The sequence below is a fragment of the Pelophylax lessonae genome, assembly GCF_965119305.1.
Source record: "Pelophylax lessonae genome assembly, contig: HAP1_SCAFFOLD_146, whole genome shotgun sequence".
Taxonomy (NCBI): Eukaryota; Metazoa; Chordata; class Amphibia; order Anura; family Ranidae; genus Pelophylax; species Pelophylax lessonae.
The window spans coordinates 380,566-394,123 of record NW_028120134.1 but is presented as its reverse complement, the minus strand read 5'-3'; the positions used below and the strand labels follow the sequence as shown (position 1 = coordinate 394,123).

Here is a 13,558-nt window from a genome sequence, read left to right as displayed (position 1 = left end):
GATGGGCCTCTTCGGTAGGCCACCCCTTCTCGGATCTGTAACCGGGTCCACTCTCTATGCAACAGACGGGCCCCCTGAGGAGAGTCGGTGAGAAGCAACTCAGGGCGCTGGATCTCCAAGGCTTCCAAAAGAAGTTTTCCCAGAGGGTCTTCCAGCTGCTCCTTCCTCAAGTCCCTTTTGGACAGCCGGGGTAAATCTTCCCCTTCAACCTGGGTCACCCTGCAATAGTATTTGGGTACTCCGACAGCCGAAACCCCAATCTCTTCGGCTCTTGATCCTCCTCTGGATCGAAGTTCAGTTCCCTGATATAGGGCACGCACCCCTTCTGGAGCCAAATGGGTCCATTCTTCATCAGGTTCGTGTGGTGCATGCAACCTTCTGGATAGGGCATCTGCATCCCTGTTCCCGATTCCTGGCCGATACTTCAGGCTGAAGTTGAAGCTAGAGAGGGCAGCCAACCATCTGTGTCCTGTTGCATCCAGCTTAGCTGTAGTCAACAGATAGGTAAGGGGATTATTATCCGTCTTGACAATGAATTCAGCTCCGTACAGGTAATCTTTCAGTTTGTCGACCACTGCCCACTTTAAGGCCAGGAATTCAAGTTTGTGGGTAGGATAATTCCTTTCAGCAGGTAGTAGACTCCTGCTCACGTAGGCTACGGGTCGCAGGTGGCCCCCATGTTCCTGGTAGAGTACCCCACCCAGCCCATCTCGGCTGGCATCGACATGTAGTTCATATGGTTTCGTGGGGTCTGCGTAGGCCAACACAGGGGCAGTGGTTAGATTCTTTTTCAACTGAATGAAAGCCCCTTCACATTCTGGGGTCCACTGATCCTGGATGGACTCCTTGGCCTTCCGGGGTCCCATGGTGGACTTCATTGGCTTGACCAGTTCAGGAACGTCATCTTCTTCGTTCTTTAGTAACTCATTGAGGGGTCGGGCAATCTTGGCGAACCCCTCTACAAACCTCCTGTAATAGGAGCAAAAACCCAGGAACGACCGAAGTTCGGTCACATTTGTAGGTCTCGGCCAGGAGGCGACAGCATCCAGCTTGTCCGGGTCGGTGGCCACCCCTTCTTCAGACACGATGTGGCCCAGGTAATGGACCGAGGACTGATAGAATTGGCACTTCTCAGGAGAAAGTTTCAGGCCTTCTTCATGTAGCCTCTTCAGGACCTTTTCCAACCTCTCCTCGTGTTCTTCCAAAGTTCTGCCAAACACGATAACATCATCCAAGTATACCAGTACCTCTATCAAATTCATATCTCCAACGGTCCTTTCCATCAGCCTTTGGAAGGTAGCAGGGGCCCCTGACAATCCCTGAGGCATGCGATTGAACTCAAAGAACCCCACAGGGGTGATGAAGGCTGTCTTCTCCCGATCTTCAGGGTGCATGGGGATCTGATAATACCCACTCTTTAAGTCCATCACACTGAACCACTTCGCCCCTGACAGGCTCTGTAGGGCGTCTTCGATTCGAGGAGTGGTATACTGGTCTGGGATGGTTCTTCTGTTCAGTGTTCGGTAGTCGATACAAAGCCTCAGAGATCCGTTTTTCTTCCGGACTACCACTATCGGAGAAGCATATGGGCTCCTGGATTCTCGAATAACCCCAGTCTTCTTGAGTTCCGCCAGCTGCTGACGTAGATCTTCTAAGTCACCTAAGGGAACTCGCCGGACTCTTTCTCGGAAAGGTTTGTCCTCACTCAGGCGGATCTTATGAGTGGCACTCCTGGCGCATCCCACGTCGAACTCAGCCCTAGAAAATATTCCTCGCCATCCAGCAAGTTGTGCCTTGGCCCTCTTCACCCATTCTGGTGGGAGGGCAGCGTTTCCAGAGCAGAGCTCTTCTATAACATCTTCACCCCTTCCCTTCTCTTTAAGATCAGATGGGACAACTGGGGTAGCCGGGTTAACTTGGCCCAACAGCACTCTGGCCGGTACCTTCACCGGTGTAGTAGAGGTGTTTCTGACACTCACTAAAACCCTTCCATGGTTTTTCTGTAACACCTTCAAAGGGATCACTTCAGGGATTACTTCTATCCCTCTCTCCTCTTCCTGTGGACCTGATTCAAAGATGATAAAAGGGCCCGGCTGTTTCCATGTGAGTTTAACGGAAGCTTTCAGACAAGCCACCTCTCCTGGCTGCAAGACCTTTTCCGTTCTGTCCAACTTCCAGAGTCTTCCAACTCCTTCTGCAGGAGTCTCTTGCTCCAATACTAATCGTTGATAGGCCTGCCGTAGCATGGGGTGAATCCTTGGCGCTGGAGCATCCTGTCCCTGGACCAGTTGTGTCAGGAGGCGCCTTACTAGGTCAGTGTTGGTCCCTACGATGAGAGAGCTTTTGTTGGCCCCTGGCGGACGAGGACAGACCACCGCTAGGGTGTCGAAGGTTTCAGCTTCACCAGCCACTGATGGGTCAAAGGTCAACTTGATTGGCAGATACCCGTCATAGGGAAAACTTTGAGTCCCGATACCCCATATCTCCAGATCTTCCAACTTCTGCAGAGGTAGATGGGTAAGGTGTTTATCATAGAAGTCTCTATACAGAAGAGTCACTTGGGCCCCAGTGTCAAGGAGGGCTCTTGTGTAAATTCCTTCTACCTGGACAGAGACTACAGGGGAAGGCCCGACCAAGTTAGTTGGGAATTCTCTTGAAGTGGCCTTGTTGTCTGATTCAGTTCTCTGCACCCAGGCTCTTTTCTTTTTTTTTCTTCTGGACTTCAGTCCCCTCTGGGCCCGGTGTGCATTGATTTTCCTTCTCTCAGTAGCCTGGAGTATAGAACTAGGGGCGTTGTACCTGGATCTGACTCCCTGACTCAGATTCCCTGAATCATTGAGTCTCTTGGATTCCCTTGAAACTGGCGGGCACCCGGTCGACTCCTTCACGGGTGCCCTCTGAAGTTTTTCCGCTGGCTTGCGAGGTTCTGAGGCGACATTTCCTGGGCTGGGACATACTCCTCTAACATGTCCTACTCCCCCACAGTTGAAACAAGTTAGCGATCTCCTAGGTCTCGGTTCCGGGTCTACTCTAAGGTTAGAAGGTTTATCCGGCTTCTCTGACACGTTCCCATCAGGTAGAGTAGATGCCTGACTAGTCAGGATGGACACCATTTCTATCAACTGGGACACCTGGGTCTTTAGGAGTTCAACTTGCGAGTCACTTTCTTTTGCACTTATCACTCTGACACGAGCAGTTGAGTCAAACTGCCGACTCTTCCTTTTGTTGTCTAACATGACCTCTTCTTCTCTGACCATTCGGATCAGGTCAGGGTATTCCAGAATGCCACCATCTTGGCGAGTTCGCAACAGTATGGCAATGGGATCTAAGGGTTGAGCCCCTCTCAGCACCTGCCGTGCACGAGTCTCATCTACCTTCCGGGGGTCTATCCCTTTCTTTATCAAGATCTGGTGGATGATCTTATCTAGGCGTCTAATAAATTCGGACAACTTCTCTTCCTCTTCTTGGTAACAGTGGTCTAACTGGTAAAGAAGTTCAGCCACGTTCTCCGTCCGACCAAATACATCTTGTAGAATGTCTAGATAATCCTGTGCAGTACAGTTCTTTTTGCTTAGCTTGAGATTACGTACGGCCTCTAGTGCAGGTCCCTTTAAACTTTCTGTGATTCTCTGTTTCTTGTGCTGTTCTGGTACCTCCCACTCTTCCAAAGCCTGAGTGGCGGTATCTAACCACTCTTCAAACCCATCTTCTGTCGAAGGCACAGGCTGTTTCCCAGAGAATGTCCTGAGCTTCCTATATTCAGTCATCAGATAGTTTGGGGAGTCCTTACTACATTTTGCTACGATTTCCCCGAGAACAGCACACAGTTCTGAGCTAAAGGTAGACAAAGGTGGTGACTCTGGACTCCCTTCTTGGACACCTTTTTCTTTGCTGGATCCCCCAGGAGTGGTGGATGAGGGACCTTCAGTAAGGACTTCTGGATGTATTAAGAAAAGTTCTGTTTGGTCAGTAGTCTTTACACTGGTTCCCTTAAAGTAATCAGGGACCCCCTTCCTCCACTCACACAATGCATACGTGTGTGGAACGGTGGTGTCTGTCTTTATGTCAGTCACCCAGAATTTCCTGTCTGTGGACAGTGCCCTTAAAACTGGGAGGAGTTTTTCCTCAGTCCAGACCTCTCCCTTGATTTCAACCACCAGGCCATTTTCCACTACGACATTCTCTTCCCTGCACCACTCGGCTGCAGCGGTAGGATCCATTTCTGCGTTGAGGGGGATTCTGTGGCTGAGAGGGTTGTGTTGCAGGACTGTAGATGATCCCGGACGAGCCCCCACGTGTAGCACCACCCCCGCAGGAGCTGCTGATTAGATTATTGGGTCTACGTCCTGCCTAACAACCCACAGAATTGGCTCGAACCCTCCCTAGGCACAACTGACCCAGAATAGGACTGGAATACCAAATGGCTACACAGATTGGAATATAACACTTCAATAAATAATAATGACCTGTTACCTCTCTCCAGCTGCAGTCCTTCTGGGTAATACAAGGTGACCACACACAAGCTTGCTTTTAAACAGGAAAGTTATTTACTGTGAATCAAATAAACAGTTTCGATACAGTAAAATATGACTTTGTAAAAGGATATACTAATTAATTAATCAAAGATAAGATAAATACTGTGATATCACTCCTCAAGGGCACATTAATTGTTTCAGGAAATGTCTCAGAGCCTATAGGACCGCCATCTTAATCACTATTATACTTTTGGAGATAAGGCTCAGCATTCAGTTAGACACAGTATCAGAATGTCAGACCTATCTGAGTCCGCTGTTTCTTCTCTATATCTTCGCTAGCAACGTTGGTGCACTCGCAATTTGTAATCCACATTGAGGATGGGTGATCAATAGAGAGAATGGCAGCAAACAGTTAGTAATCACCGCGGGGTGTCTGTGCAGGATTGCCGGTAAAACTTCTGTGAGAGATGTACTGGGCCACCTGGTATATTGCCTTCTACTACTCTAAGGCTAATCCTGACTAAAGTTACTTCTTTGATAGATAGAGTCAGTTTTTGGGCAGGTGCCCTCTCACCAACAGGACTGTCTCCCAGGAAGCCTCCGCTGCTGTCTCAGTCTCCGGCCTCTGTCACCAGCCGCGCTAGGTATTTGGGGTGGATGAGTCTGGTCTCTGTAGAACATCGATGGGACCTCCAGGAGGGATCCTCTACTGGAGATGAAACACTGCAACTTAGTCACTTAAGGCCCAGGAGTTTCGGCCTAGCATACAGCATCAGCCCACAGCACTGGCATCCTGCTTGTCTCACTGTGTCTTTCCCCAGAGAGTGAGCCTGGCTCCTCCCTTCCTTTATAAAGCTTCCCCCAGAAGGCTGTGCGGTGCAGCAGTGCACCCTGGTATTCTCAAAGCACTATGGGCGATGAAGACTGCTCAACTTCCTGAAAGGAAAATAACATCAAAAGACATTCCATAGCCGCTGCAATGTGTCCTTTTGGCCACTAGATGGAGCCGAGTTCCTCTCAAATGTCAAGCAGCAGTCTTTTAGAACTTGTATAATGGAAGACCCCGCTACAGATGATATAATGGCACACATACATGTTACATGTATATGAGATGATATAATGGCACACATACATGTTACAAGTATATGAGATGATATAATGGCACACATACATGTTACATGTATATGAGATGATATAATGGCACACATACATGTTACACGTATATGAGATGATATAATGGCACTAGGGCTGAACGATAGTCGATGTGCTATCGACTATCGTGCAGCAGGGGTGGGCGATATTCGCATCGCTGAGGATGCGATATTAATTAGGCAGGGAGAAGTCGGCGGGGGGAGGACTCACAGTTCAGCCGCAGCGGTGAGCAGCGTGCCGTGAGCAGCTGCACAGCTAACCAATCACGCGTGCCTGCACACCTGATTGGTTCACTCTGTGCCGCTACTCACGGCGTGATTGGTTCGCTGTGCCGCCGGTCAAGAGAACTAGCTGCAGGGCGGCAGACTCCACTGAACGTGTGGCTGGAGTCTGCACGGATGATTGTCGAGTCAGGCTGAGGCTGTGTTCTTCTACCGGCTCCTCTCCTACCACCACTGTGAGTCCCGACTGAGAGTGACTGTGCCTAATCCAGATTGTCATCCACAGTACACTGACTGTCACTGAGTGTCAATAGTGCTGCCTGATAAATATATACCATTATTAACCCTGGCCATGTATCTGACTGCAGTTATAATAAGAAGGCTGTGCTGCTGCCTGCATTGCAATACTCCATGTCCATGATTTCCATCCCAGCATCCCTACAGTAACATTAACCCTGGCTGTCCCAGCCGGTAATTGTTGACTTTAGCCTGTATTGACGCCTCTCTCAATATCGCAATATATATCGTTGGAAAAAAAATATTGCAATGTACTTTTTTTCCAATATCGTGCAGCCCTAAATGGCACACATATATGTTTCATGTATATGAGATGATATAATGGCACACATACATGTTACATGTATATGAGATGATATAATGGTACACATACATGTTACACGTATATGAGATGATATAATGGTACACATACATGTTACATATATATGAGATGATATAATGGCACACATACATGTTACATGTATATGAGATGATATAATGGCACACATACATGTTACATGTATATGAGATGATATAATGGTACACATACATGTTACACGTATATGAGATGATATAATGGTACACATACATGTTACATGTATATGAGATGATATAATGGCACACATACATGTTACATGTATATGAGATGATATAATGGCACACATACATGTTACATGTATATGAGATGATATAATGGTACACATATATGTTACATGTATATGAGATGATATAATGGTACACATATATGTTACATGTATATGAGATGATATAATGGTACACATACATGTTACACGTATATGAGATGATATAATGGCACACATACATGTTACATGTATATGAGATGATATAATGGCACACATACATGTTACATGTATATGAGATGATATAATGGCACACATACATGTTACATGTATATGAGATGATATAATGGCACACATACATGTTACAAGTATATGAGATTATATAATGGTACACATACATGTTACACGTATATGAGATGATATAATGGCACACATACATGTTACATGTATGTGAAGATGAGAGGCTCTATTCAATGCAAGTACCTTCACTAGAAGTCAGACAATGATCAGACATACATGAAGGGTATACAAAGTGTTGTCACCCTCCCTGCACTCTCTCAGTAACTCGGCTGCTGTCACATTTGGTTTCTCCAGCTTTTTAAGGGTTAACCCCTTCATGTCCTTTTCTGACATTTGCTGCTTGCAAGAAAACCTCTGTATTTTTTTGCTGGAAAATTACTTAGAACCCCAAACATTATATTTATATATTTTAGCCTAGAGAATAAAATGGCGGTCGTTGCAATATTATATGTTGCACAGTATTTGCATAGCGGTCTTTCAAACGCAATTTTTTGTGAATAAATTCACTTTCATGAATTAAAAAAAAACAAAACTGTAAAGTTAGTCCAATTTTTTGTATAATGTGAAAGATGATTTTACACCGAGTAACCGGATACCTAAAATGTCACGCTTTACAATGGCACACATTAGTGAAATGGCGACAAATTACGGTGCTTAAAATTCTCCATAGGCGACGCTTTAAAAAATTGTAATGGTTACCAGTTCAGAGTTACAGAGGAGGTCTAGGGCTAGAATTATTGCTGTCACTCTGATGATCGCAGACAATACCTCACATGTGTGGTTTGAACACCGTTTACATACGCCGGTGCAAATTAACTGCTTCCGGACCAGCCGCCGCATTTTACTGTGGCAGGCTGGTTCTCCCACGCAAACCATTATATCATCTCATGTACATGTAACATGTATGTGTACCATTATATCATCTCATATACGTGTAACATGTATGTGTACCATTATATCATCTCATATACGTGTAACATGTATGTGTACCATTATATCATCTCATATACGTGTAACATGTATGTGTACCATTATATCATCTCATGTACATGTAACATGTATGTGTGCCATTATATCATCTCATATACATGTAACATGTATGTGTGCCATTATATCATCTCATATACGTGTAACATGTATGTGTACCATTATATCATCTCATATACGTGTAACATGTATGTGTACCATTATATCATCTCATGTACATGTAACATGTATGTGTGCCATTATATCATCTCATATACATGTAACATGTATGTGTGCCATTATATCATCTCATATACGTGTAACATGTATGTGTACCATTATATCATCTCATATACGTGTAACATGTATGTGTACCATTATATCATCTCATGTACATGTAACATGTATGTGTGCCATTATATCATCTCATATACATGTAACATGTATGTGTGCCATTATATCATCTCATATACATGTAACATGTATGTGTGCCATTATATCATCTCATATACGTGTAACATGTATGTGTACCATTATATCATCTCATGTACATGTAACATGTATGTGTGCCATTATATCATCTCATATACATGTAACATGTATGTGTGCCATTATATCATCTCATATACAGCCTAACCGCACACTCACCTGTCCCACGGTCCAGCGATGCGCCGTCTTCTCCCTCTCTGCTCTGTGGCGCCGGCATCACTGCTGTGGGCACCCGGCTGTAACAGTTTGCGGCTTCACAGCTGGGTACGCACTGCGCATGCGCGAGTTGCGCTATGCGTCGTGATTGGCCGGCAATCTTCTGGGACCTCTGACATGTCCCAGAAGATTGCAGGGGGGAGGGAGAGAGGAGAACTTCCACTCAGGGCGCCGCGGCGCTCCGAGCGGAAGTGGTAGCGGGTACCTGTCAAAACTAGGTACCCGCTCCCCCCCCCAAAAAAATGACATGCCAAATGTGGCATGTCAGGGGGTTAGGACTATTTAAAGCGGAAGTTCCACTTTTGGGTGGAACTCCGCTTTAAGATGACATTAGTTATTTATTCGTTTTCTGGAAACGTTTAATAAATCTTTAGCTTTTTATCCCCTATGGCCTCCAGGAGAGTTGTGCTATGATCCATTGTCCCGAGATTGGCCACATAGTAATTGTAGTAATTCCTATGATTTCCTCTTCCAGATCCTCCCACTCTCTCTGAGATTACCGGGAACAATGAGCTGATTGACATGAACAGGATGACTCTGACTTGTCAGATTATGGACTTCAGACCCAACGACATCGAAGTCTCTGTGTGTATGAGAAGATCCTGGGAGGAGGAGATGAGGACCATCTACACCTGGAGGTCTGGAGGTCACCTCACTCCGGTCAGGATAAGTAGAGATGATGGAGGAGGGGATGGAGATGTTGTAGATATGGAGGAGGGGAGACAACTGATGAATGGATCTGCAGGACACGAGGACGGACCTCTACAGCTGGAGATGACTCCTGTTATCAGTCAGAAGAAGTTTGGTGCATTCATCTGTCAGTGTTCTCTCCAGATAACTCCCAGCTATGACCTGGATAATGGAGCGGAATTATCTGTCCATGTAAAACACCCGGCACTGACCTCTCCGGCCTCGGTATGCAGGATACTCAACGTCATTGGAGGTGAGACTCTTCTCTTCTACATAAAATGGTTCAGAGCATCACTTGCAGTGATTGGTCTTCTCTGACCCCCTAGGGGGCATTAGTGGGCACTTTTGGGGTAGGAAGGTGCTTATGTAGTGCTATCCCTGAAGGACCCACTGGAACATTGGCCAGGTTCTTCTCCCAGTAGGTTGCCCCACAACTAGGCACACAATCTCAGCCACACGTGTCCTCAATAACCAGTCTAGGGATGTTCTTTTTGTTGTTCTTATTTTTGGAGAACTGGGATAGGGTTGAGGAAAGTGAGTGGGATACTCCGAAAACAGAAACTATGTACAAGCTAAGGACAGTAAACTCCTTTCTCTAAAGCTTATGCAGAAGTCCTTAAATATAGCAAACTGTGGACTTGGCTTGAAATAGAAGCAGTTAAAAGCAAGCTTCTTTCTTTAGACCAGGGGTCTCCAAACTTTTTAAACAAAGGGCCAGTTAGGAGGGCCAGTGGGAGTAGATAATGCCTTTGGCTTGGTGGTCAGTGTGAGTAAAGAAATGACATTGCGCCTATGGTCAGTAGGAGGAGGAATAGCGCCCCATTGTTGGTATCAGTGGAAGGAAAAGTGCCCTATCATTGGTATTGGTGGGAGAAATAGTGCCCTATCAATGTATGAGTGTGAGGAATAATGCCCGATAATTGGTGTAGGTGGAAGGAATCGTGCCCCATTCTTGGTGTCAGTGGGAGGAATAGTGCCCCATTCTTGGTGTCAGTGGGAGGAATAGTGCCCCATCATTGGTGTCAGTGGGAGGAATAGTGCCCCATCATTGGTGTCAGTGGGAGGAATAGTGCCCCATTCTTGGTGTCAGTGGGAGGAATAGTGCCCCATCATTGGTGTCAGTGGGAGGAATAGTGCCCCATTCTTGGTGTCAGTGGGAGGAATAGTGCCCCATCATTGGTGTCAGTGAGAGGAATAGTGCCCCATCCTTAGTGTCCGTGGGAGGGATGGTGCACCATCATTGGTGTCAATGGGAGGAATTACATAGTTACATAGTTTGTGAGGTTGAAAAAAGACATCAGTCCATCCAGTTCAACCTATAAGGTGTGTGTGTGTTTGCTGTTAACCGTACATTGTATACCCCTGTATGTTGTACATTGTATACCCCTGTATGTTGTACATTGTATACCCCTGTATGTTGTACATTGTATACCCCTGTATGTTGTACATTGTATACCCCTGTATGTTGTACATTGTATACCCCTGTATGTTGTACATTGTATACCCCTGTATGTTGTACATTGTATACCCCTGTATGTTGTACATTATATACCCCTGTATGTTGTACATTGTATATCCCTGTATGTTGTACATTGTATACCCCTGTATGTTGTACATTGTATATCCCCTGTATGTTGTACATTGTATACCCCTGTATGTTGTACATTGTATACCCCTGTATGTTGTACATTGTATACCCCCTGTATGTTGTAGATTGTATACCCCCTGTATGTTGTACATTGTATACCCCTGTATGTTGTGGTCTTTAAGGTGCTCATCAAAGTCTTTTGAAACTATCAATGCTCCCTGCTGATACCACTGCTTGCGTAAGAGAATTCCACATCCTTACTGCTCTTACAGTAAAGAACCCCTTAAGCCCCGGAAGATTTTACCCCCTTCCTGACCAGGGAGTTTTTTGCGATTTAATTACTGTGTGAATTTAACGGACAATTGCGCGGTCTTGCGACGCTGTACCTAAACTAATTTGACGTCCTTTTTTCCCACAAACAGAGCTTTCTTTTGGTGTTATTTGATCACCTGTGCGATTTTTTGATCATGCACTATAAACAAAAAAAGAGCGTCAATTTTGCAAAAATAACAATATTTTTCACATTTTTTTATATGAAATTCCCCCCAAAAAAATGTAAAAATCAAAATTTTTTAACATTTTTGGCCAATTTGTTTTATGCTACATATGTTTGGTAAAAAAAAAAAAAAAAATCGCAAAAAGCGTATTTTGATTGGTTATGCTCAAAAGTTATCACGTTTACTAACAAAGGGAAAGATTTTTGTCATTTTTGGTGTTTTTTTTTTTAACGAGTAATGATGGCGATCTGCGATTTTTTGTTTGCGGGACTGCGATATTGCGGCGGACAGATCGGACTCTTGACTGACATTTTTGACACTTTTGGGGTTACCAGTGACATTACTGCAGTAATCAGTGCAATACATATGCACTGTTACTGTAAAAATGACACTGGCAGGGAAGGGGTAAACTGTATTGGAGAGGGAGGGGTTAAATGTGTCCTAGGGGCGTGTTTCTAACTGTGATTGGCTATGGCTACTAGTGTAAAAACAGAGATCAACGGTCCTACATAGTAGAACCGTGTGATCTCCATTTTTACACAGGGGAGAATGACAGGTGGCTTGCTTACATTAGCCGCCTGCCTTTCTCCCTTCCCGGTGAACGATCGCGAGTGACCGGCGGACCCGATGTCCCGATGTTCACACGCACTGACTTGTTAGGGAACGAGCCGGGGCGGGCGCGCGCTCGCCCGCTATTGGCTCACAAGCCGGTGACAGGCTAGTGACGTATATACAGTCAGGTCCATAAATTTTGGGACATCAACACAATTCTAATCTTTTTGGCTCTATACACCACCACAATGGATTTGAAATGAAACAAACAAGATGTGCTTTACCTGCAGACTTTCAGCTTTAATTTGAGGGTTTTTACATCCAAATCAGGTGAACGGTGTAGGGATTACAACAGTTTGTATATGTGCCTCCCACTTTTTAAGAGACCAAAAGTAATGGGACAGATTACCAATCATAAATCAAACTTTCACTTTTTAATACTTGGTTGCAAATCCTTTGCAGTGAATTACAGCCTGAAGTGTGGAACGCATAGACATCACCAGACGCTGGGTTTCATCCCTGGTGATGCTCTGCCAGGCCTCTACTGCAACTGTCTTCAGTTCCTGCTTGTTCTTGGGGCATTTTCCTTTCAGTTTTGTCTTCAGCAAGCAGAGTTGTATAAAGTACTCGAAATTTCTACTTGAGTAAAAGTACAAGTGCTCGATCAAAAAGTGACTTGAGTAGAAGTGGAAGTGCTCGCAGAAAAAGTTACTTAAGTAGAAGTACTAAAGTATTCAACATTTTTTTTACTTAAGTATTGCAAGTAGTTTTTTCCAAAAAATTGCTACTTAAGTACTAAAAGTAAAAAGTACCAGTAGTTTTGAAAAAAAAATTCTACTCAAGTACTGAAAGTAGAAGTACAAGTACTGTGTTATGTAGTTATTAAAGAAAGAAGTCAAAAGTTTGAACATCATATTGTTTTTTATTATTTCAAATGATTTATTCAAATGATTAACCTGTGTTTGTTAGTAGTTTCTTGATGCACTTTAAGCGCTGTAGCACCATTTATTTGTTTGTTTCATATTTTCTTTTTATTGGAAAGATTTGGTATAGCAGCTTTTATTATACACAGCCTTTATTTTAGTATGCGCTGATTTACAAATGACATTATACACATTTTTTTGAGCTTTATGCAACCTGCCATCTACTGTACTGGCAGTGGTAATTTTTTTAAAAGTAACGAGTAACTATGCAGCACAAAAAAAAAATATCGGAGTAGAAGTATCGAAATCATCGAAAAAATATAGTGAAGTAAAAGTAGAAGTAGGAGAAAAAAATTATACTCTAGGAAAGTACAGATACCGCATTTCGGTACTTAAGTACAGTACTTAAGTAATTCTACTTCGTTACTATACATCTCTGTCAGCAAGTGAAATGCATGCTCAATCGGATTCAGGTCAGGTGATTGACTTGGCCATTGCATAACATTCCACTTCTTTCCCTTAAAAAAACTTTGGTTTCTTTCGCAGTATGCTTCGGGTCATTGCCCATCTGCACTGTGAAGCGCCGTCCAATGAGTTCTGAAGCATTTGGCTGAATATGAGCAGATAATATT

General features: G+C 44.3%; 1 protein-coding gene across 1 annotated transcript in view; it reads left to right on the top strand.

Annotated features, from left to right (window-relative positions):
* Nucleotides 1–13,558, top strand: part of LOC309543507 (hemicentin-1-like) — a 119,263-nt gene that overhangs the window by 63,104 nt on the left and 42,601 nt on the right. Inside the window, exon 5 of the mRNA XM_082275982.1 lies at nucleotides 9,152–9,619. Coding sequence (XP_082132108.1) covers nucleotides 9,152–9,619 — 468 coding nt within the window. The remainder of the gene's footprint in view (nucleotides 1–9,151; nucleotides 9,620–13,558) is intronic.